The sequence below is a fragment of the Mytilus galloprovincialis genome, chromosome 7 (assembly GCF_965363235.1).
Source record: "Mytilus galloprovincialis chromosome 7, xbMytGall1.hap1.1, whole genome shotgun sequence".
NCBI classification, from domain to species: Eukaryota; Metazoa; Mollusca; class Bivalvia; order Mytilida; family Mytilidae; genus Mytilus; species Mytilus galloprovincialis.
Genome location: NC_134844.1, coordinates 26,835,254 through 26,860,253, shown reverse-complemented (window position 1 = coordinate 26,860,253; position 25,000 = coordinate 26,835,254). Strand labels below are relative to the sequence as shown.

At 30.7% G+C, this 25,000-nt stretch overlaps 1 protein-coding gene across 1 annotated transcript; it reads right to left on the bottom strand.

Annotated features, from left to right (window-relative positions):
• On the bottom strand, positions 1–23,577 carry LOC143081605 (glutamate receptor U1-like). The gene is made up of 10 exons (XM_076257388.1): positions 23,402–23,577; positions 14,527–14,711; positions 13,294–13,488; positions 9,342–9,521; positions 7,962–8,056; positions 5,439–5,529; positions 3,773–4,100; positions 2,757–2,974; positions 1,395–1,657; positions 1–404 (listed from the first exon to the last, which is right to left on the bottom strand). The coding sequence occupies exons 1-10, from the start codon at positions 23,556–23,558 to the stop codon at positions 89–91; spliced, it is 2,028 nt and encodes a 675-aa protein (XP_076113503.1). The 5' UTR covers positions 23,559–23,577; the 3' UTR covers positions 1–88.
• Positions 23,578–25,000: the final 1,423 nt, after the last annotated feature.

Here is a 25,000-nt window from a genome sequence, read left to right as displayed (position 1 = left end):
TTATGATTTTATTTTGATGTCCCTATTTTAATGCCGTTGCAAGGCAGGTTTTACATATCACAGAAAAATACACTTAATTCATTGTTTGTCATATTGATTGTGACTCAGTATTTTCTGTATTTGAAATAATTTCGTTTTGGTTGACATTCGCCAGTGTTTCACCTTCTTGTCGAGACCTTGAACGTTTCTTGAGCCATCTTTGACATCTACGTTTGAAACATTCAGTAAGTAAAGATAAGAGTGCTAAGCATATCCCCACTCCAATAAGGTACAGTGCAATCTGCACATCAAAAATTGTAATTGGTTTTGCTCGCGTCAACAATAGTTCATGACAAGAATGAAGTTTTGGCCAAATCTTTGACATCCAGAGATCAATGAGTCCACCCTCTAGTACTGCCATTATTCTGCAATAAAACAAGATTGATACTAATGACGTATATAATTATGCTTATATACATGTATATATATATATATATATATTTATATATTATTAATTCGTATATTTTAACAAATTTGATTCGTTTAGAGATAGTCACATGTTAAACTATATTTTTCGAAGGTAGAGAGAAAATGGCGGATAGCAAAAAGCATATTGACCGGCAAAAAGCATATTGGCCGGCAAAAAGCATATTGCACGTTTTTTTTTAGAATATCTAAAAACCGATATACTTTGTGACGTCATGTGATGAATTTCAGGATATTGTTTAACGCTTTGAAACAAATGGTATCTGTGATCGATTATTTGACGAAAAAAAAATATTCAAATACATAAGATGTCAAAAAAAAAGTAAATGAAATAACAACTAATATGTTGTTATTGTCAAGGAGACAATGTAATATCTATAAAGTTCCAACGAACCTAAATGACGATTTTGATACAAACATGGTCGGAAATTAATAATATAACAAATATAGCCTTTGTATGAGGTCAATATTTAGCAGTTGCCTTTTGGTCATGATGATCATGAACTGACATAAAAAGAAATCAAAATTTGCAGAATACATTCCGACTATTTCGTCTCAGATAGATATTATTTTTTTTATAGATTTACAGGTTCGGGGAGCTCTGCAGTATATTTTCGCCAAGAACGCTCAGAATCAGATATTTCAAATTCAAAGGTTATATGACTAAATTGTTATAAACATAACATAAGATTAACTTTGGCTGGGAAGTTTGAAGCTCGTCTCTTTTTTTTTGTATTTTTAACTCATAAACGGACAATCTATTAAAAACTTGTTATAAATCATGTCTATACCGAAGCATTGACTAATAGGCTGATGACAGCATCAAACAGAGAGCGAAAGAGAAACATTTAATCTTAGAACACGTTTTAATACCCAAACTAATAGAAATGAATGAGATGTCCATCAATTTCTCTAGATTTAGGACTTACCCATCGGAAAACACTTTCTGAAATGGTGAGTTGTTAGGTAAACCAAGTGCATATGTTGAAAATATATCAGTGGAGATGATTGATAGTTCACAGCTTTTTGCTACAGATATTTCCATTGGTATGTTGTCCCATACAAACGCATACTCCCCCTCTAAAACCTTTAGTATTTGTTCATCATAATCACTGCTTAGAACATTTGGATCAGTGATATTAGATCTAACGATGCCGTTCCAAAATGATCTTCGCTCCGCCAGTACCGAATTCTAAAAATAAAACCAAAAATGTACTTTACCGTAGAAATTCGAACACTATTTACTATTGAATACAATGTCGGAGTAGGATTTATAAAAGCTAAATTTTCAATCTTTAATAAATGACGTTACATATGTACATACCATATTTATAATTTGATACCAGTTAAAAACAAATCTTTTTATCTTACAATTGGTCGATCGGCTTATTGACCCTATTAAAAATAAATTGACGACATGTTGTTTTCAGTACAAAGTTATGAATTTAATTGTTGTCTCATTTGAAATAATACCGCCTCTCCTTTTTTTATATAAACATTAAAAGTAATATACTTGAAGAAGAATACGTTATACTATAAAACGTTATTAAGATGATAAACAACGTCAGTACCCAAAATCTATACTTCAATACCATCGTGTATTATTTGTGAAGTTTATCAACAAGGTCTTGTTGCCTTCCGATAAACCTTTTTTTTTAAGAAAAATTAGTATTTAGAGGACATTACATAAGCCAATCAAATCATAAGCATATCTACATTAACGTTCCTAACATGCTTGTTTAGGAAGACCGGACATTAACCAAAAGTATGCCTTGAAAATACCGCCAACAAAGTTTTGAATCTTCCATTCGGCTCCTGCCCTTTACAGTGAAGTGGGTTTTTTTTCAATTGATATGCTACCCGAGAGTATCACCAGCTCAGAAGTAGGCACTTTGGTGTTGACATGAATATCAATTATATGATCATTTTGTATAAATTTCCTGTTTCAAAACTTGAAATTTTCGAAAAACTAAGGATTTTCTTATCCCAGGAATAGAATAGATAACCTTAGCCGTTTTTGGCACAACCTTTTGGAATTTTGCGTACTCAATGCTCTTCAAATTTGTACTTGCTTGGTTTAATTATTATATATATTATAACTATTATATGCGAATTTGATAAAAATGAAGGCAAGTTAGACTTGGATGTGGTGTTCATTAGACAAACCATAAATGAATGTTTAATTATTATATATTAATCAGGCGATCATGATAAAATAAACAAATTAAAAATGATATCGATTGAAGTATGTTATATACATGTCTCCGATAACAGACAGTTGGTTTGTTTACCTTAAATATAGTTTCATACACCGATCCACCAATCGTTCCCCATTTAAATACGTTTTGTCCTACTAGTCCCTGAATGCCTTCGAACGGGAGCGTCTCTTTAGTAATAGTCAAAAAGGCGACAAAATTGCTGGTATATGTCGCTACTATTATTATGCAAAATATCCACCAGCAGCTAAGAAATGTTCTTCCTGATGACGAGGCAGGGACGTGCTTACCTCCTTTAAAATAACATGTTTGAATAGATATTGGAATTTTCTGTTTTATGAAAAGTAATGCGTTCACAAATTTCAAATGATTTATAATTCGAATATCACTATTAATTTACATATACAATTTCCTGGTTTCTCTACCTCTTAATTTGTTATATACATATACCGTATAATATTTCACTAAAAGTTTGTTCACGGTGGTGTGCCTATTTTGCTATAAACAACTGGCATCATCCTGATTTGTTTCTACGTTGATTTTCAGAATAATATTTTTTTTTATAATATAATTTTTATTAATTATCCTGTATCAAGTCAGGAATGTGGCAGTTGTTAGTTTGTTGTTTGTTTCTATGTGTATTGGCGTTTGATTTTGTTGCAATTCAGTGTTCCTGTTGTTCCTTATTTTCCGTCTTATAGTTGATTAGTTTACCCGGATTTGTTTTCCCTCAATCCATTTATGACCATTAAAAACAGGTATGAAATTGTTGCCTTTACATACTGCATTTACGATTTGGTCATAAAAAGGAACTTTTGACTAAGCTATATATAACATCTTTCAACAACATGATTAGGATAAGAGCTCTTTTGAATTCTGAAGTAGAATAATTGAAATATTGGCGTTCTTTTCAGTAATGTATCAAAATCTGCATTTTTCTATAAATATGTAAACTTTATATAACAAGATGTTTAATTACACAATTTTGAAATTATAACAAACGTGACAAATAAACACGAACAATAAAGAAATTATGTTCAAGACTTTTGATTCTGAAAATATCTTTAAATACATTGTGATATTTCTCTTACCATGTGTTAAAAGTGCCCCATACATATAATAAAATGAATCGGAGAAGTGGTGTAGGCCTCTGGTTTTTCTTCTCTGTATGACTTTGCCGTAGAATGGGTTGTACTTTTCAAAGAAAAAGATTAAAAAGGAACAAGCTGGCACCGAAATCCCAACAAATAAGAAAACTGTTGAACTAAAGGGATCAAGTAGTTTAGTCCATCGTGTTTCACTTGGATCGGATTTCTTCACTAGAATTGACGAGAATTCATAGTAATAAGGATGGGTAAAATCCATCACCATTTCCCTTTGTGATTGAACAGTGAGAGCGGTGGCTACCATGTCAACTTCCTGTAAAACGAAACAAGAAAACGATTCAACTGATATTTCTTAGGATTAAACTGATTTCTTATTGGATGCAACCGATATTTTATGGGATGCATCTGATATTTTATGGGATGCAACTGATATCTTTTTGAATGCAACTAATTTTGATAAGAGCTAAAAATTCAGCCTAGTGTACCAAATAGAAAATTTCTAAACAATATTAGTATTGTAAATTCTGTATGAAACATTTGTTCAGCAACAATTTTCTTCGTTTAAGCGTTGTGATTAAGCTTTATATTATCATATGCAATGCATTTGTTTGATAACATAAATCTGCAAAAATACTCTATTTTGTTGGTTTTAGACTGCCCGCTCACTTGATCATGTTGATGCACTGATGTCATATTTTAATTTTTTTTATCACATTAAAGAAAAATTTAAATAAAAGAGTGTTTGTTATTTTAATCTCACAGATTCAATAATTTTATCGACACGCCAATGCATGTTACTGTTGTAAATGTATCCGGTGTTTATGTTATAAATTGCATTGTCATGTTTCTTTTTTTATTGCATTGCAAATATCAATGTTTAGTCAATGAAATCGTTTCAATAAAAAAAACTCTATTTCTATAAGTTATTGTAGTCAACCGTCAATTGGTTTTGTAACTAAGTGAACAAAGTCCGAAATAATGATTCAGTTTTGATGAACGATATTATTTAACGCTTTCAAAACATATCTTTAAACGTAATATCCGCTGAAGTCCATGACAAATGCCAATTAGATGGAATATAAAAGTATTTTTAATTTATAGAATTAAATCTAATTAATACCCAGATAAACAAACAAACACAAAAAATAAATTCAATGGCAGCAGATAAAAAAAAACCCATACAAATATAAAATCCATAATGTTAACAAAGCAGTTGCAAATTATTTTGTCGAATAACTGTTTCCTTTAGGGACGACATCAAAAGTTCAATGTAGGATAATAAACTTAATTCACATAGTTTTTTCACTGACCCCCACAACCCCCCCCCCTCTTAACTTAATTTGGGAAAAATTGATTTACCAATAGGGATATATGTAAAAATCGATTTTAGATATACAAAAGTTGCTGAATTTTAACCCCCCCCCCCGACCCCCAAACTATTTGATTTAAGTTCTTTATCCTCCATCGATCTTTTGATGTCGTCCCTTATATTGTTGAAAGCAAGTTTGTTAAAGTTAATTGTAGGGTTACTAGCTCATATATTAACACTGTCATCTTGATTCATACAGATACAGTATTGGGCAAAGTAGTGTTTTGAGTTGAAAGCAATACATACAATTCATATATCAACTACAGATTAATCCATACTCACTTTTCGTTGAAGTTGTCCCACCATACCATTCCAATAACCATTATCTAGTTCTGCTCCCCAGTTACCATCCGGTGGTCCTATTAGATCATATCTGGTTATATAAATGGATACGCATGCACTATTAATATAAACTTAGAACATTCAATAAAACAATTAAAAGATACTTACGCATTTCAAATTAAATCATATGTCAAAGTGGAATTTAATTTATTCTAGAAAAGTTGTTTAAATGCAAAACAGATCAGATGCCGTTTTGAATTTAAAACTAAGATTTCTATGTAATCATTTTTATAAATGTCCTGTCTACAAAACTTATCCCAGTCATAGATAACCTAAGCCGTATTTCGCACGACTTTGGAATTTTGGGTCCTAAATGCTCTTCAACAATGGCTTTATATAACTATTTTGATCTGAGCGTCACTGACGAGTCTTATGTAGACAAAACGCACTTTTGATAACAATTCCATAGTATGAAAAAGCTAGTAATACTATGATATATTGGTGTTTGTATCACATTTTGCCTAAAAGAAGTTTATTTATAGGTTCCTTTAAATAATTGTTTTCAGGGTTCTATTTCTGGAAAATGCGTGTTCTCTAAATTTATCATAGACAATCAAATCTCTATTGAAGATTTCGATCTTAATTAACGTAATCTGTATATTTCTAGACAACCATTATATCCGTGATTTTTCAATCACAAATAATAAAAACTTTACTAAATTCTCTGTCATGAATACAAAGACGAGGGCAATATACATGTGAGATTTTGATAGCTATAAAAACCGAGTACCAGGTCAGGAATATGACTTTGTATATATTCGTTCGTTCGTTCGTACGTTCGCGTACGTTCGGGTGGTTGGTAAAGTCTTTTGTGTGGCTTTGTCAGGTTTGTTTTTTAGACTTTTCATTTTGTTTTTACTTTAAAGTTCATTTTTTTGTTAATACAGTTTAAGTTTGACTATATTTGCAGAAATTGCGTAACACATTATATATACTTAATATTTATTTAACGGTTTTGTTATTTATGAAGCTCCTAATGAAGATACGTTCTAAATAAAACTTTTTTTTTCATTGAAAAACAGAAGTATTTCTAAAGGGACATTAGCTTCGTACAAGACATAGAATAGTTAAAAATGATTGTTTATGTTCAACCATTAATCAAAGTGATATTGTGCAATTATAATAATTCACTTTTAGAAGCCAATTGTGTCAAAATAAACTCCGAAACGTCACTAAAAAGTGATTAATCAATCTCATTGAATCCATATTTATGTGACCTACAATTTATTCCCTAAGCTTGAGATTGGTTACGCATGTATACAGCTATTGAAAGGAAATGATTTTCAGCATTGAAAGTGAAACAAGGATGAACTATTTGGTTGCCTGATTCGATCTATAAAAAATCGTTCTCATACAGATAAAAACGATGATAAAGATACTGTGTAACCTACAATATGACATCAAACAGACATAGACAATTGTATCGGTAACTATCTATTTTTATTTTTGTTTATATCGAGTTTTTGACTGTTTGACTGTCAGCAGTCTTCGAAGGTTATCTCGATACGAAAGTTAGAAGACGTCTTCATAGAAATATACACGAAATTTGAATTCATATTATTGCGTCCGTGCGCATTCATTGCTATTGAAATTTGAATATACGTTTTAGTAAGTTTTTGGATCAAATATGAGAAAAATGAAGCAGGTCGGTGAACATGAATTGGACAGCTGATGTTCCATGAGAAAAAGTTATAATTTCATCATCGTACTAAACGTTTTCACTAAAGTTCTTATACATTCTATAACATAAATAGCCATCCTTGTTTTTCAGGTACTCAAATTCCCACAACCTGTCGATACGTATATTTTAACAGTAGTCAAGATAATGCATTTTGCAAGACTACTCATGATGTCTTTGCATTAAATTCTTCAAAAATGTATTAATTGACATTTCAGTCTTGGGTTACATTAACTATGCGGAAGTTGAAATTGGAATTTTAACCCAGTTTCGAGTAAAGACGAGCAATTTTAGATTGCCACTTTGTATATTTCATTTATACATTTATGTAGCTCCATATTGGTGCCAATGTAACAATATTAAACACATTTGTTCATTTATGTTTTGTTATGTTATAACACTTTTCGAAAGGTTTCAGAAATCATGTCAATATCCCGACATGAGGACTCGAGTTTAATGTTACCATTCCGAACGAACATGGCTGTCTTTTAAAGTCTCATAAACCCTCTTTAGAAAAGGCTTTACTGCGGACCGATAATTTACAGTGATGACATATGTCATCCTTCTTTACCCTTAGGTTTTTTTTTCTGAATGAAAACGAGCATGTAACCTGCAGATGCAGATGTAGAATATATATAATGATTATGAATAAAGTTCAGTTTTAAAATGAAGCTCCTTTGGGTTTTTTTTTTTAAGATCGTGTAAAGATAACATGTCGATATAATTTTGTTTATAACATCTTATAGGTTTTAATTTCAAGCTGGCAAAATATAAAATTTACTTACGTGAAGTTGAGACCTTCTGACAGGTGTTTCAAAAGTTTCATGGTTATTCCCGTGTATGTTTTTGTTGTGTTATCAAACATTACAAATGGATATGACTTAAATAAAGAAAAAATATACATATGTAATACTCACACATTTAAACTTTAATTAGCAGTAATTAGAATGACATTTAAATAAATCACTACGCACTCCGTGTGCCAAATTTTATTATTTAATGTAAAATAATGTAATAAATGATATTCGGGAAAACGTTACTTCAAAGCATCAAAGTTAAATGGTTCATGTAAAAGAGTAAGTTTTAATTTTTCAATAACGTAGACGTAGACTTTACTTAATCACTAAAACATACATTATTTATATACAAAATAAATTAACAATGATATACAAAAAACAATATGAAATATGATTATACTACAATACCATGAAATACCAGAGATAGAGCTCCAGAAAGATAGCAATAATAGGAAATACGCTGGAATATTGCTAATTCGTAGAACATGTACCGGTAGTTTGAAGGACAGGTGGTTTTATTTTTATTTTTTATATGAAAGTTATTCCTTTGATCATATGATAAAAACTCTTTTAAGTGTTACTGAAAGATTGAAATTATAAGTATTTGATCAAATGTACCAATATTTAGACGACACGTCACATTTCAATAGTGTGTACCTAATATTCTTCGGCATATTGTATGCTTGTTACCCCGTATGAATTAAAATGACCGGTCTATATCATTAATTACATGATACATTTACCATTGCATAGTCACTTTAAATGAAAGCAGCAGTAGTAAACCACTGTTCAAAATTCAAAAATTGATTAAGAGAAAACAAATCCGGGTTCCAAACTAAAACCGCGGGAAACACATCAATTATAAGAGGAAAACAAAGAAAACACATAAACACTGAAGTGCAACAAAAGCACACGCCAGGAAAACATGTCGCTTTTAAGTTTGAACACACAAAACCAAAAAAAAAAAAAAAAAGAAAATGCAACACACAAACACGAACTATAAGATGACAACTGCAATTTTTCTTACTTAGTACAGGACATTTTAAGAAAATAATGGTGGGTGAACATGGTTTTGTGGCTATCCAAACCTCGCGTTTTTATTGCAATGTGAATTATTCAACTAAAATGACAACATTACATTACAGGAATACAGTACAATAAATGCAAGAACATTCAGGACAGAAAATTATACAAATTAACAATACAATATAGTATATTTGGACATGCTAACAATGAAATAACAACCAACACGCAAAACAACACAAAACAGAACACAAAAACAGCAAAACAGAACCACGAACTGTCCGTAACAAGATTTTAACACTGAACCTTTAAAAAGGGACATCTAGAATCATATATATTACTTACAGGTATTGTGCTGACCAAAAACTTTCTATTATTAAAACTAAATCTTGCATTAGGAAATATGTCTTTGTCCGTCAATACACTTCCGTTAATCTTTATATCTGATAATCCACGCTGGTCCCGATGCCACATAAGCGTATACATTGGAAACCATTTACAAGCAGTGTGTGTACATGACTTTTCCTAAAAATACATCAATGTTGTACATTGACAACAGTAAATAAAATATAACATATGCAGCATTAACAGTAAACGAAGGATAATGATGTTCGTTCGTCTGTTTCAAAATAACAAGTTTATAAAAAGGCGATTATACATTGATTAAATGTAAATGAAATAAATTTAAAAGTAGTAAAAGGTTCTGCTGTCTTGGTGTTTGAAATTTAAGCTTTTAAAAATTTAGGGGGAAATTATTATCGGTATTCTTTCCATACATTTAATATTAACACTTTCATTGGAAAATAAAAACAAATGGATTCTTGAACGATACGTAATAATGTTATGAAAAATGGGTATTGCGCATTTTTTAATAGCACTACATAGATAAAACTAGATGATTCCGAATATCTTACAAAGCTAAAAACAAGAGAAGCGAAGATTTACAAGCAAAGAAAATGTCAAAAATGGCGCATCTGGTGTACAAAATTGTATTCAAGGTATTAGTGGCCATTTTTTTTAACTGTTCCTATACGTATGAGTATTTGGAACATACGCGTATGGTCATGTCAATATGCGTACACTCATATGGTCTGACCCTACGCGTAGGGTAAGACCATTTAAGTATTATACTCATTTGGTTATAAAAGAACCAGACCATATGAGTATTTAGACTACATGTATATTGATGTATTTTCCAAATACATTTTAGATTTGACAGGAACAGACATCTCGATCTCCGAACCAAAAACAGAACAAATTATCTATTGAACTTCTTTATCTTTAAAATATATTGTGTAAATTTTGGTGTATTTGTTAATTTATCTTAGCTAGCGTCAATTTTTATATATATGTACATACAAACAAACATGATTTCTTGTGGCTAACCATTTTTTTTATCATAGAAATGGCCGTATTTTTAACCAATTTATACATTTCATTAAAACATCAGTGTAAATTTACTGACTAGTTCAAAGCATAGAAGATGTGTAAGACCATACGTTTCAGCTACGTTGGATTATGTTCATTTTATAAATTGTCGGTGGAAAACGTTTATATTGTTTTGTTATCTTGTATTCCAAGACAAAATGAATTAAAACAGTAATGAATTCAGATTCTTTTATGGTCATCTTTAAGTCTACTAATTACAATGTACTATAGGATCAAATTGAATGTTCCCTGATGAACAATCTAAAGCTCAGTAGACAGGTAGTTCTAAAGCAGGTATTTCAAAAGATAGACAATATCTAATCTTGATAAGATTACCGTAAAATTTAAGGTAGTATAAGAGTTAAAAATGGCAGAAATTGGTTTGCAATTTGATAAAAATATAGTTTATATGGTCTTTGATATTTACCTAGAATTTTAAGTTTATGGTTGAGTTTATTTAGTTTATTGCAAATTGATCTTAATATCTTGTTAATAAATTTGTTCAAAGCCATATTACGTGACTATAAAAAAAACTTATTAATTGGATTATGAAATGATACATTATATATATTTAGGTATTACCTCTTTCACGAAGCTTTCAGAAATCTAAAACGACGAAACTGTTTTATTGCAACATTACACACTACATCAATTACTTTTTATATTATAATAACGAAATAAGATCTAGTTTCAAAGCTGATATATGTTATGTAACGGTTGCGATCAATTTCATTCTTTTTGGTCTAGATGTTTAAGTAAAGATTACAAAGATATGAAATGTGATTAGCTTCACTTTGTATTTTTTGTTTTTCAAATGTTATATGATTATTTACGTTATATATGTCAAGCCAGTATTCCAAAGCGGGAGACACTGACCCTGTTGACCTAACTATTTTCGTTTCTCTTGGTTGCCATTCCCTCGATTTTTACAATGAATTGACTTTTTATCGGTTTGTAAGATTTAAACATCGATAAACTACTGTGACCTATAAATAGCACTGGTAATAAGTAATGTCATTACCTGATTTAATTATAAATTCAATTAGGTCGGATTGTTTTTCAATTTTTTTTATTGAGCTTCAAACTGTTTGATTGATATATGTCTATAATCATTGATAAAAATTGTAATAACTTGTTTTCCTTAGAGATGAAATACTTGTTCCATGCATCTATAATTACTAACGGTATAACATTTTGTCGATACAGGTCAATTCATTATCGGTTTTAACATTTCAATGTATGTGAAACGGCAAGAGGATGGGATTTGCAAACAAAGAAATAAGTCAATATAATCCTTCAACTTGTAGAACTTGTTCGGCTGAAAATATGATGTCTTAACTTTATAATTCAAAATGTGATGTTGAACTCGTATATCATATGGGCAAAATATAACAGTTAATTGTACATCTTAACTTGAATTAAATCTAAAAAACGATATTGAAGGCAAACCTTTAAGATCAAGAGAACATTTCGGTTTTCAAGTTGTGAACTTTCCATCTGTTTATGTACATGTATATAGCGCTATTCCGACAGCGCCTGCAGATGGGATATTTTTCTACAATTATTCCAGAGCAAGTTTATCTCCTTGACATAGGGTTAATGGTTATAGGGGGTTATTGATCCCATGATTCCTTGTGTTAAAGCTGAAGTCATATCCCTTGTAAAGTTTTACTTGCGCCATCAAGTATCCTATATGATCATTAAAATGTTCCATTTGTTGCAGCCAGTAAAAGTGAAGGAGTAAATTGAACATTCTATAAGCAGTTATTGGCGTTGAGGTTTGAACTTATTCGGATGTGTTGCATTTTGTCGGGTTATGTAATGTATTTCGGTTGTTTCCTGTAATTAGCTAATACTTCAGTTTTATCATGTACCTCTTTTGTACAGTCATTTTATAAAATTTACTGTTTTCAAAAGTATAAATTATTCTAACTAATAGGGATGTTCTGGTACCTAACAGAAAACCCTGGCCGTTTTTGGTACAACTTTTTTGAACCTTTAGTCCTCGATGCTGTTCAACTTTGTACTTGTTTCGGCTTTCAAACTTTTGTATCTGGGCGTCACTAGTAAGTCTTGTGAGGACAAAATGCACTTCTTGCGTATTAAAAATTTGTTGCCTTTTGTTAGCTATTATTCGTGTGTTTCTTTGTCAATTGTGTTCTCTTATTTATTTATATTGCAGTCCTGTAATGTTGTGTTGTCATTTTAATATTATATTTCACATGACCATAAAAGAGGGAGGTTTGACATGCCACAAAACCAGGTTCAACCCCCCTTTTTCATTTAAAAATGTCCTATACCAAGTCAGAAATATGGCCATTGTTATATCATAGTTCGTTTCTGTGTGTGTGTTACATTTTAACGTTGTGTTTCCGTTGTGTCATTTGCTTTCTCTTATTTTTGAATGTGAATTCACATTACTATAAAACGTGTCACGGTACTTATCTATGCCAAATTCATGTATTTGGTTTTGATATTATATTTGTTATTCTCATAGGATTTTGTCTAATGCTTAGTCCATTTCTGTGTGTGTGTGTGTGTGTGTGTGTGTGTGTGTGTGTTACATTTTAACGTTGTGTCGTTGTTCTCCTCTTATATTTAATGCGTTTCTCTCAGTTTTAGTTTGTTACCCCGATTGAGCTTTTTGTCCATGGATTTATGAGTTTTGAACAGCGGTATACTACCGTTGCCTTTATTGGCAGAAAACCTGTAGTTTGACAATAACAACACAAATGACAAAATACTGTGTTATCAAGTCTCTGGTCGTAGAAACTTTACAAAGATATAAGCCGATGATTTGGTACGCAGTTGCAATTAGCAATTTGTTAATACCATAAACATGACAAATTCAATAAATCGTATAAAATACCTGTTTCTTGATCGTATGACTGTTTTCAAATAACTTCAATTGAGAAGAGGAGTATTGGATTACAGCGACATTGTCAAACGGAATATGGTCATCTTCCAAAATCATCAAATTTTTGTCATCAAAAATATTAACCAGCCATCTTGAAAAATGGAGAAGTGAGTTTCGCAAAATATTTGTTCGATCAAACTTGAAAGGCTAAAATGAAATTAAAAAAAACAAATCTGATTTGCATACATGTACACAAAATAACTTTTGAAAGTGCTCTTTGTATATAAGTACTTGAATTGGCAAGTAATGGATTGGACAGTATCTTCACATTCGAACTGATCATGTTCCCTTTTTCTCGTCTAAGACATATTACATACGATTGATATCTAGGTTAGGCAGCAACCATTTGATTTTCTGGAGAGGGGGGGGGGGGGGGGGGGTTGGCTATGGTTTTTTTTTCTGGACAAGTTTTTTTTTCGCGACAAGTCGAAAACAAGTTTTTTCTTTCAATTTTAGCATTACATATAGTGGCAGCTGAGGGTGAAACAAACATTTTTTTTTTCTCAGAATCAAAATAATATTATTTTTCCTCCAAAAACTGGAAACAAACTTTTTTTTTCCAAAAAAAAACATACCCCCCCCCCCAGAAAATCAAATAGTTGCTGCCTTAATACTTGTCATGAGCAACATGATTGGTATTATTTGTAGACGTGGACACTGCTTGTCCATACAGAGCACATAATAACATCCACCTTTGATCAACATTCATCAGGTAGTGTGCCTGGTTTTACTATGTTGTTTCCGTCAATTCTGCATTATAGCTCTCAATTTTCGATAATTTATATGAAGACTAAGATATGACCACCGAATACCTATTTCGTAATGCTTTTTCAAGTTTTGGTTTTTGTTATTGAAAGGATGTATGACCTGATAAGGGACAATATGTTTTGGAGTATTGAAAATTGAAACAGACATACAACACCAAGCATGGGAAAACGAAAGAGACCAACAGACACACAATAATCTAGAAAGAAACTTTTCCCATAGAAAAATCAACATCAACTCAATCAAAACAAGGGTTAAGTTGGGAAGTGTTTTTGCAGGTACTCATTGTACTACTGATTGCATTAAAATTTCGATTATAATAAATTGGAGTTGGTAATAAATGGTCCATTGGATGATGACGGCTTATGTTTCATAGGACGTATACTAGATCTTAAACTTAACGGAAAATTATTATATTACCTGTTTTAAAAAGGATTGACAAGAATCTAATCTACAGAAAACCGTAAAGTTAAGCATGATTGATGATTGTGAATATGTACTAATGATATCGTCTATTTTCGATGACGTCATGTCTTCCATTCTATACATCACAGCGTACCTTCCGGCAACTGATAATCTATGATGGAATTCTAAAGCTTCCAATTCTAAAAGAAAAAAAAGTAAAATTCACAAATAAACAGCTACGTTTCAGTAAACCACAATCGTGTTATTGTTTTCTGATCGTTTTCAATAATCCGATTTCTGCCGAAATGTTTAAATGATTGGTAAAAAGTGTTATACTATGATCGTATAAACATTGATAAAGCATGAAGGACGATCAGTGTTGCCTTTCTGTTTTTCCAAGAATAATTTGTGCACTTGAAACAGAATGGAGATTTAAAGCATTTGTATCGGGAAAAAAAATATGGGGAAGTTTGAGGAGATTTCCGTATATGTTCCTGGAACAAGAAATTAATCAAATTTGTTGCCGTATACAACCCAAAAATTGCAAAAATAAAATAAAATATGAAAACACTCAAAGAGACAAGTAACAGTATGATTATTACCAAGAATATGAATGGAAAAGAAAAGTAACTATATGAAAAAAAAACTACAGATGGAATGAAGGCTACTTTTAGAATTAGGTAAAAAAAATGTCGATATGTATCTTGAAAGACTTCAGTAAGTCTTGCATGTACCACTGATGTTATACTTACTTCATAGAATTCATTATGAACCGTAAAAGACCTGCATACACATATTAAAAGCAAATATTTTAATTTTAGTGCTATGCCATGTATAAGTAATGGTTATATGGTTTCTAAATGAAAGGTTTTTTTTATCAAAATTAAAGATTTAGACGTTTTTACGGTTTTGTTTTTTAAAGAAAGGAAAACATAAAATATTTTCAAATTGGTAATATGATATAGTTTTAACATGAAATTAATCCTCAAGTATATTAGTAACAGAAACGTATTCTACATATAAAAAAGAAGATTTGGTATGATTGTCAATGATACAACTCTCCACAATAGACCAAATGATGCAGAAATTAACAACTATAGGTCACCATACGACCTTCAACAATGACAAGACCAATACCACAAAGTCAGCATTAAAGACACTGATATGACAATGTAAAACAATTCAAACGAGAAAACTATCGGCCTAATTTATGTAAAACATTTAAACGAAAAACAAATATGTAACACATAAACCAACGACAACCACTGATTTACAGGCTCTTGAAAAACTTGTTTAATGACCGAAATGATGTTGTTGCCTCATATATTTGTACTATTTCACATTTCCTGCGCGGTGCGAGAGAAACATTTCTCATCAGTTGTGAAATAGCTGATATATTTAGAAATGAGAGACATAATTGAGATAAGGTATCAACGATCTATATTCTGTTCGTGGAGGAGGACAGATTGTTTTCCATGACGAAAATATTGTTATTTCTTTCCTTTTTTACTTTTTGTTCCTGTGCTACATTTTTGTATGAAAAAGATTTCTCATCACTTATAAAAAATCTATTTCCAGCAAATGATTGTTCGAAATTTAAATAAGACGTTGATTTTTTTTTTTGTTTCTTTTGAATTTCATATTGTGACATCTTGAAAAAAGCGATTAACCTGATGACGTCATAAAAAAAGACCACACCTTTTAGGAAATCTTTGAAAAAGAATGATGAAATTTATTAGAGAAACAAATTCCGCCACTTTCACTCGTGTATTACGACATTTTTCCACTCTCAATGGGTAAAGTTTAAGTATTTAAAATGACTGAAAGCCTCGCGCTTTTGATTGTCTCGAGTATAGCAATGTCGTAAAACACTTGTAACAGTAATGAAATCAATATGTCTGTGTCCTTAGACAATTGTAAATTTTCCAAAGACATAACAGTTTTGAATAATTAATTAAATGCATAACATAGAAATAACATCACTGTTTTATTAGATTTTGAAAACTTGTGTGGAAAAATTTTAAAAATGCACATAAAAGATCTTAAAGAAATTGTTGTTGAAAACTCTGTTGTTTAAAATTGAAAAAATATAATGGTGTTGTATAGAAAGAAATAAAGTATTACATGGGTAAAATTCGTATACAAAAGAAACATTTATATACAACTTTTAAAACATGACTTATTTGTTAAAGGCATAGAAATCGCAAAGATATATATTTGCAAAACAGATGCAAGAAAAAGGCTTCAAAGATGTCAATATATGATTTTGAAAAATAACTGTATGAACTATGCTTATATCCAGCTTTCAATCGCGAATAATCATAATGCAATTCATTTTTTTTTTTTTTTACGATTTTGATTAGACAACAGGAAATATTATGGGGGAGTTATTTGCAATTATGTCTGACCTAAATTGAGAGAAACTTATATTTTAGAATATGTTGGTTTTGGATTTTTCAATAACAACACAAAATGACAGTTTTCTCTTAACGATCTTCAATATTGCTTTGTCAAATTCAAAGAAGACGGATGCGTACATAAAGTCTTAAATATCTTATTAGTCCATTGTATAAATTGTTGTATGTACTGACACTGTTTTAATTGTCACATAAAATTAGAAATGTAGGTACGGAATACCGTTTTATCTTGTCTATTTTTACTTCTTAAAGAGTGGCGAAAGATACCATAGGGACATTCAAAGCAGAAGTTGAATATAAATTGAGAACGCCATGGAAAAAAAAAAGAAAACAATGACCAACAAAAAAACTGTAGCATAAAAACACAATAAGAAACTTAAACACTGAGCATCATGAACCCTACCAAAACTTGTGGGTGATCTCAGGTACTCCAGGAGGATAAAAATATCTTGCTCCACATGTGGCACCCGCCAGTTTGTTCATTTTTTTACAAATCCGGTAATAAGTATAATCCGGTAGGTAACATTCGGGGAAATAGCGGGAATGTAGTTACGACACAAGAAAAATATTACAAAATACTTTTTCGATAAATCGGCTTACATGTATCTTTATCACCAATAATTACCAATAAAAATTGCATATTAAAACCATCTGTGTTAATTCAAAATAAAACATATGACCTGCTATATATGCCTTAACTGATGGAACATTGTTATTATTACGAAATATTTGTGCATGCAAACTTGATCAGACACTATATCAAGTGATACAATAAAGTGTTATTTTCATTAAAAAGTCAGAATTAGACATTTATTTGCAAATTTTATAAAAAAAGATTATCCATCCGCACTTGTTTCCCTTGGTACTTAAACATCCGTATTAAAAAGTGTAAATTAATTGTTTGTTTTGGATGATTTTAAATCAATACAATTTGTTTTGCCTTCCAACTCCAATATTCTCTATTGCTTTGCTATAACTATCAGCAATTTCTAAAAACAAAAACAATTATCAACTACGTTTGAAAAAAGTAAAATCACAAAAATACTGAACTCAGAGGAAAATCAATTCGGAAAGTCCATAATCACATGGCAAAATCAAATAACAAAACGCAACAAAAACGAATGGACAAGAACTGTCATATTCCTGACTTGGTACAGGCATTTTCAAATGTAGAAAATGGTGGATTGAACCTGGTTTCTTTTTATAGTTAACTTTTAATCAGAAATGCATATTATGTTAGGACAGTATTATGTAGGCATTGTTAGAAAGAAGGCAAAACGATCATCCTGATTTCATGTGCCAACCGGAGCGGGTTTTATTTTGCGGTACCTAGTTCGGAAACAGAATTATTCATATCTAATTAACTGTTCATTCTGTAGAGAACGATATGTTTAACAGATATTCATTGGTGTTAGTTACAATTCCAACGTTTTATGTTATCAGACAGTGCATTTGAAAATTATCTTTATAATAAGATAAAAATTTGGACAAGACAGAACGTCTCTTCTATAATATGAATCTAGACAATGAAAAAATATTGTTATTATAAGATTGACATCTGAACGAAAAAAAAAGGATTTTCCATATGGAATGGAATGGAAATCTGTATAAGACAATAAAATAAACAATAAAGTTAATACACTGAAAAATAAAGTTGAGTTTCAACCTATTTGTTTTTTAACTTTGAACTATGACTTCTACAATGCATTCATAAAATTAGTAAATAACGTGTTAACAATGCTACTCTGTATCCACATTTTGCGTTAGTAAGCCAAGTAATACTTGATTTACAGCATTGAAACAATAAGAGTATACAGAAACAGCCTTAGCAACAAATCATGATAGTAGGAATTAGGTGCGTTATTCACTTTAACTTCTCTTAACTTTCCACTATATGTAAGAATTAAGGCAACTCATGTATTTACCTTTTCTCGATTTTAGTCATGTAATTATTATTCAACGATCCCCTTATTAAATGTTAAGTATTCAAATTTTGTATTGGATAAATTTTAAAATCTACATAGACTATATTGTCATTTTGTATTTCATTTATCTAATATCCAGACTGATTAAAGAAACTCAGTACCTATTCAATATTGACGCCTACATGCCATTTAGCCTTATATCAATAAATATCATTGTCTATGTATCGAGTGTTAATCCAAATGTAAACAAAATCATCATAGATACTCAGCTTCAAATTTTGTACGCCAGATGCGTGTTTCGTTCAAACACAGTTGTTCAATGTTTCTGTGGTATATTGATTTATCTAAGAAATACCAATTTTTTCTTTCGGATCCTTTGAACTAAGTTTAGAACTTATTTACATAAACGTTTCAATCAAATTTAAATGATCAGATTAGCTATCCGTAATTCATTTAGTTTCGTAATTTCAAGAAGAATTTAATATATGTGTATTATTGTAACGCAGTGTTTTTTGCGATATTTTTTTAACATTGTCATACAGCGGCAGGTTTGGTATGTCATTAAACCAGGTTCAACACACCATGTTTTCTTAAAATGTCTTGTACCAAGTCAGGAATATGACAGTTGTTATCAAATGGTTCGTTTTATGTATGTTGGCGTTTGTTGTACTTCGGTGTTCCTGTTGTTCTTTTACTTATGGTTGATGTGTTTCCCTCGGTCTTGGTTTATAACCCGGATTTGTTTTTTCTCAATCGATTTATGACTTTTGAATATCGGTAAACTACTGTTGCCTTTATTTAACATAAAAGTACCTCATTTCTTAATTGTGGAGATTCTTTGTAATAATCCAAAATACATTAAGAAACTAGCGTGTTATATAAACATGTAATTATTTTTATGCATAACGTTTCTACTGCATATCAATAAATTCTTAATTATAATGCAAGTTAAGGAATAAGACATCGCGAGTGCGATCGATGAATATTATACTAAACACATGTAATATTTCTATAGAAAACGGGTAATGTTTTAAACAACATCAGTTTCTAAAACTTGAAACATATCAATATCCTACATTTAGTATATAAGAAAGGCAAGATGCATTGATCACGATTTGATTTTGTATTCTTGCGATCACATCAAAGTATTATGTCACTGTTTTCATGTTATAAATATTAGGTAAAATAAGGAGATGTGATATTACTATCATTAAGCCACTTACACACAAGTAAAAATGAAGTAGATTTAAGAAATTTAAATGTGCCTAACTCATACTGTAAATTCATTTATTAAAGGTCAAACTTGACAAAATAAATCCAACAACAAACCAACAGCTTTATGTATGACAAAAAATAACAAGAAGGACAGATATATATAGAATATGGCGGATTTTAAGATAATTATTTGCGATAGGTCAACCACCACCTTAACGCAAGACTGTTGTAACAGCACAACATATATACGAACAAACTGTAAATTTTAGTTGAAAATGACTTGACCTGACTACTCAGATTGAACTTTTAGTTTCCTATGTTGATTTTTGTGTAATGTTGGTTTTTTTTTCTTCATTTAGTCATGGCGTTGTCAGTTAATTTTAGGTTTAAAAGTTTGAATGTCCCTTTGGTATCTTTCGCTTCTCTTTTGGAAAGATGAACAAAAACTAAAATAAAAAACCGCACCTTGCAGATCTAAGAGTAATAACAGTTCGAACCAATAACAATATGAATTACAAATAAGAAGATAATTTTCTCAGAGACTTACAATATCAACATTATTATTTCTCTTTCTATGTTACGTGAGATAATAATATCTATTAATGTTTAGCTGTGGTATTAGAAAAAAGGTTGAACATTTAATATTAATTGACTTCAATGTTGCATTAAAGTATTTTTGTTTTGTTTCGTTTTGAAAATTTGGAAATTTTGTCATTATTTGGAAATGGCATGTCATGTCACATTAGTGTTTAATTACGTTGGTATTGTACCTGTGTTGGTATATGATTTCTGTAAGCCGATTAGTGTGCATTTACAAATTATATTTTAATGTTAAAGATGTTTACTCCACGGATTGCAAGTAGTTCAAGATAACCAATATCAAATGATTATTATTTTTTTCATATTATAGTTTTTATATTTTAGAACCAACGCAAATAAACAATCGAGCTTATAAACAAATATATGTTTAATCTGAATAGTACTTTTTTGAAAACAAAAAATATTTTTCAATTTTGTGAATAAAGAACAAAATGATTCACAGCAATATATCGTTCTAAAACACTTTGAGCGGAGGGAATCGAATGATTGTTACCTTTGAATAATCGGACTCATTTGAACTGTGATTTATCGTATCAAGACGTAGACTTTATAAAGTAAAATACGAGACGGCGGGTTGATCAGAGCTTGATTTGGTCCCTTCAAGTGCAGAAGATGCTTAATTAGTTGGCCCTTCAAAATTGTTTCAAATTTTATTAATAAACGACCAGGTTATTTAGCTTATATAATCTGGAAATTTTAGTACAACATGGTCACGTGTGATGTTACAACGGTGTTATGAAAATGTTTACATATGGGACTTGGGGGCGGGGTTAAACATATTTTGTGAGATCTAAATCCTTCCCCTATACCTCTAGCCAATGTAGAAAACAGAAAAACATAGCAAACGAGGGGCAAAAAATACCAGATGGACATTCAAACTCATAGATCAAAAATAAACGGACAACGAAATGGTTAGAAAAGAAAAACAAAACCGACAGACAGACAGACAGACAGACAGACAGACAGACAAATAAAAGTACACAAGACACAACATAGAAAACTAATAACGCACAGTAAAACTCAGTTTAAAAGAAGTCCGAGTCCGATGTCGGAAAACGTAACAAATAAAACTGAGAAAAACGACAATGAAACATAAATTAATTAAGGAATACTAGCGGTTAATGACATGCTAAATCCAGACTTCAATTAAATTGGTTGAAAGATTATGTCTTCATCATATGAAAATCCTGATTAAAAATATTGTTTGCATATGAAAATTGAATTTTACGCCAAACATTCATCTGAATTTACCATTTTCTCGTGTGTATTAGAAAACGGTTATGGCATTTGATGACGTCTGTTTTCATTAACTTTATTTATTGTTTATTTTAAATTCACCATAACAACACGATCGTTTACTAGTCGACTACTGTGGATTCATTATTCGTTATATATAAATTTTTGATGATTTTGTGGTAACAGGGAAACAACGAATTAAAGTGTTCAACGAATTACAAAATTGTGTTCCATACTAATATATGCTGACTACAGGAAAACCACGAAATCTGTTATCCAAGAAAATGGAAGTTTTCCTAAATCCACAAAATTTGATAACCATGAAAATAAATGAATCCACAGAAATTGTTCGTGTTACAAATAATGGCAGATAATAAAGGGGAAATCAAAGCTTATAAGAAACTAAATATTGAGAAAAAGGGGGAGATATCAGGTGTACTACTGAATTTGTGGCATCCGTCAATTTTCTCAGTGTAAAGATATCGTTCATATCTGTGTTACATATAAGTTATAACGATCAACAAACTCATGTTAGCGTCTGTTATACCTCTGATGAAAGTCGCTAGAATCATTGGTTGGTTAAAACGCTTCCTTGAACTGTGTCCTTAATCCATTTTTAACTAATCAAAAATATTTGTATTTCTAACGCACCTGTTTTTATGAAAACTTAACGTTTACAGTCTTTTCTTTACTGTTCGATTAACCTTCCTCTTAGCTTTTTGCTTTCTCCATTTCGTGTATCGGTCTATCGGTTTTTCGATTTGTTCATTCCTCTTTTAGTAATGACTAGTATCGAATGAAAGATATATCATGTCCACCTAAAGTCACTTTAACAAGTCTGCCCTCCCCCCCCCCCCTTTGGTAGGGTTTTGTCACTTAAATCTTTTCTCGATAAGCAGAAAAGTATAGTTATAGTTATAAATTCGCTTAATTATATATCGGAAACCAGGTAGCATTTTCTCCATTATTGTTTCAATAAACTTTCAACACATTAATTGAAAACAGTTTAAAAGAAATAAATAAGCCAACAGCAATTTATTTCAGTCTCTCTTTTGTTAATTTTTTCCCATTTTAAGTAATTGCAAGATCTAGCTCTTTTATTTCTTTTGAAAGCCAATAACAGTTAAATCCTGTTTCAAATATGAATCCCAGAGTATGAGTTGAGGATGACAAAACATGTTGAGAACGTAACGTAACCAAAGTCATGAATTTCACATAAAAGATATCACTTTAAATGCACCAAGTTATCATAATTTGTCATATCAAATTCGTGAATTTCACACACAATTGGTCATACTAAATGGACATATAAACACATTTAGAAAGACGCAAAATTGTGGAATAATACTTTAATTCATATAGGAAAAAAAATGCAAAATATAAATGCTCCTTCATTCTCAAGTGACAATTTTTTGGTTGAATCATGATTGCTCACGTCTTTGCTTTTTTTTACGGATTTCGAAAAAAAAATTATACAAATGAATATAATGTACTAACCTGTGCTTTTATCGAAAATGACACAAACTGAAGTCCATTTAAGATGGGTAATCACAGAAATCAAAGTCAGCGTGGCACTATCTATTTTGTTTGGATATATCAAACTCCATGATGGTGGCTGGCATCCATGAAATAAAGCTTCACCAGTAGTCGCCATGTCAACACATATAATGATCCTACTGCTAATTCAGAAACAAAATAAGAATGAAGATAATTAAGTATTACATCTTTTGTCAATTAACAAATGAATAGTATTGGATTTAAAGTTTGCATCTATCACAAACAGATATATCTACATAAAACTTGAAGTAATTAAAATGTTAAATGCAAAATAACAAATGTCAATATTATTTTTTAAAGCTACATCAATAAAATATTTTATACTGTTCTTTAATAACATCTCTGATTGTCACAGAAAACTTCGCTGTTTTCAATTAAGTTACGTTTACTCAGTACAGACGAAGATTAAACTGTTATTCATAGCACACACTGCAATTGGTCGAGTTGTTCCTCATTCAATCGTTTTGTTTGAACAAAATTTAATTTACTTATACAGTCGGAAACCCGGTTGAAATAGAACAAAAGAATCGTGGCTCTTTGTTAGAGAAGGCGATAAATGTGTACTGTAATGTTTACTATACTGACAAAAATTTTAAAAGTTAATAGAAACAAATAAGATGACAATTTTCTTCTCAATTACGAAGTGTTTTATTTAAAAAAAAAAAAAACACCATTTGCATAAATTTTCAATTTATCTAGTACATAGTTAAACAGAACAATTAGATATCAAGTCGACGGCATGGGTATCTTTCAAGTTGGATGAAAAAAATGCATAACCTCCGATTTAAAAAACAAAATTACCACGGACGGAAACCATATCAATCTATCAGTTCAGTAATTTTCGTGTCTGCCCTTCCATTAAGTGACTCAAGAAAAAATTCCAAAAAATGAGTAACAATAGTATCGAAAGGAGAAAATCGAGTGCACCTTTTTATGTTAGGGCGTGTTTGAGTTGAATATTTTGTCTTGATATCGTACAAAGCAAGAATATTTCATACATCGTCTCGCTTCAGATTCTATTATTTTTATATATCAAAGCTACAGGTTGACTTTATAACATAAAAAAATGACAGTACTAAAAGATATATGGGTCAAGTGAAATACCTATCTAATGAATCACAAAAACAGAGTAGCTGGGTTCGAATAGCTTTTTTTTACTGAAAGTACGACAGTCTTTCAAGTTGGATGATGAAAATGCATATCTTCGAAAAATTATAATTTTTTGTGTGTGATAACTTGGGTTTATAGTCTTCAACCACTGAAAAATCTAGTCTACCCTTCTACGAAATATTTAATTAGAATTTTTTTAAATGTTTATGAATTTTCGAAAAATCCACCTGACAACCGATCAGACAATAGTTTTAAGTTGAATCAAGGCAGACAAGATCATTAACTGATGCTCATAAGCTAGTTGATATATTTGTCTTTTAAAATACAACTGACATATAAGGATCGTAATGGTGCAATGTGGATAAATTTATCGGTTTCAAAGAGCAAAATTAGTAGCGCGTCATCCCTACAATGGCCTCCATTTCTACG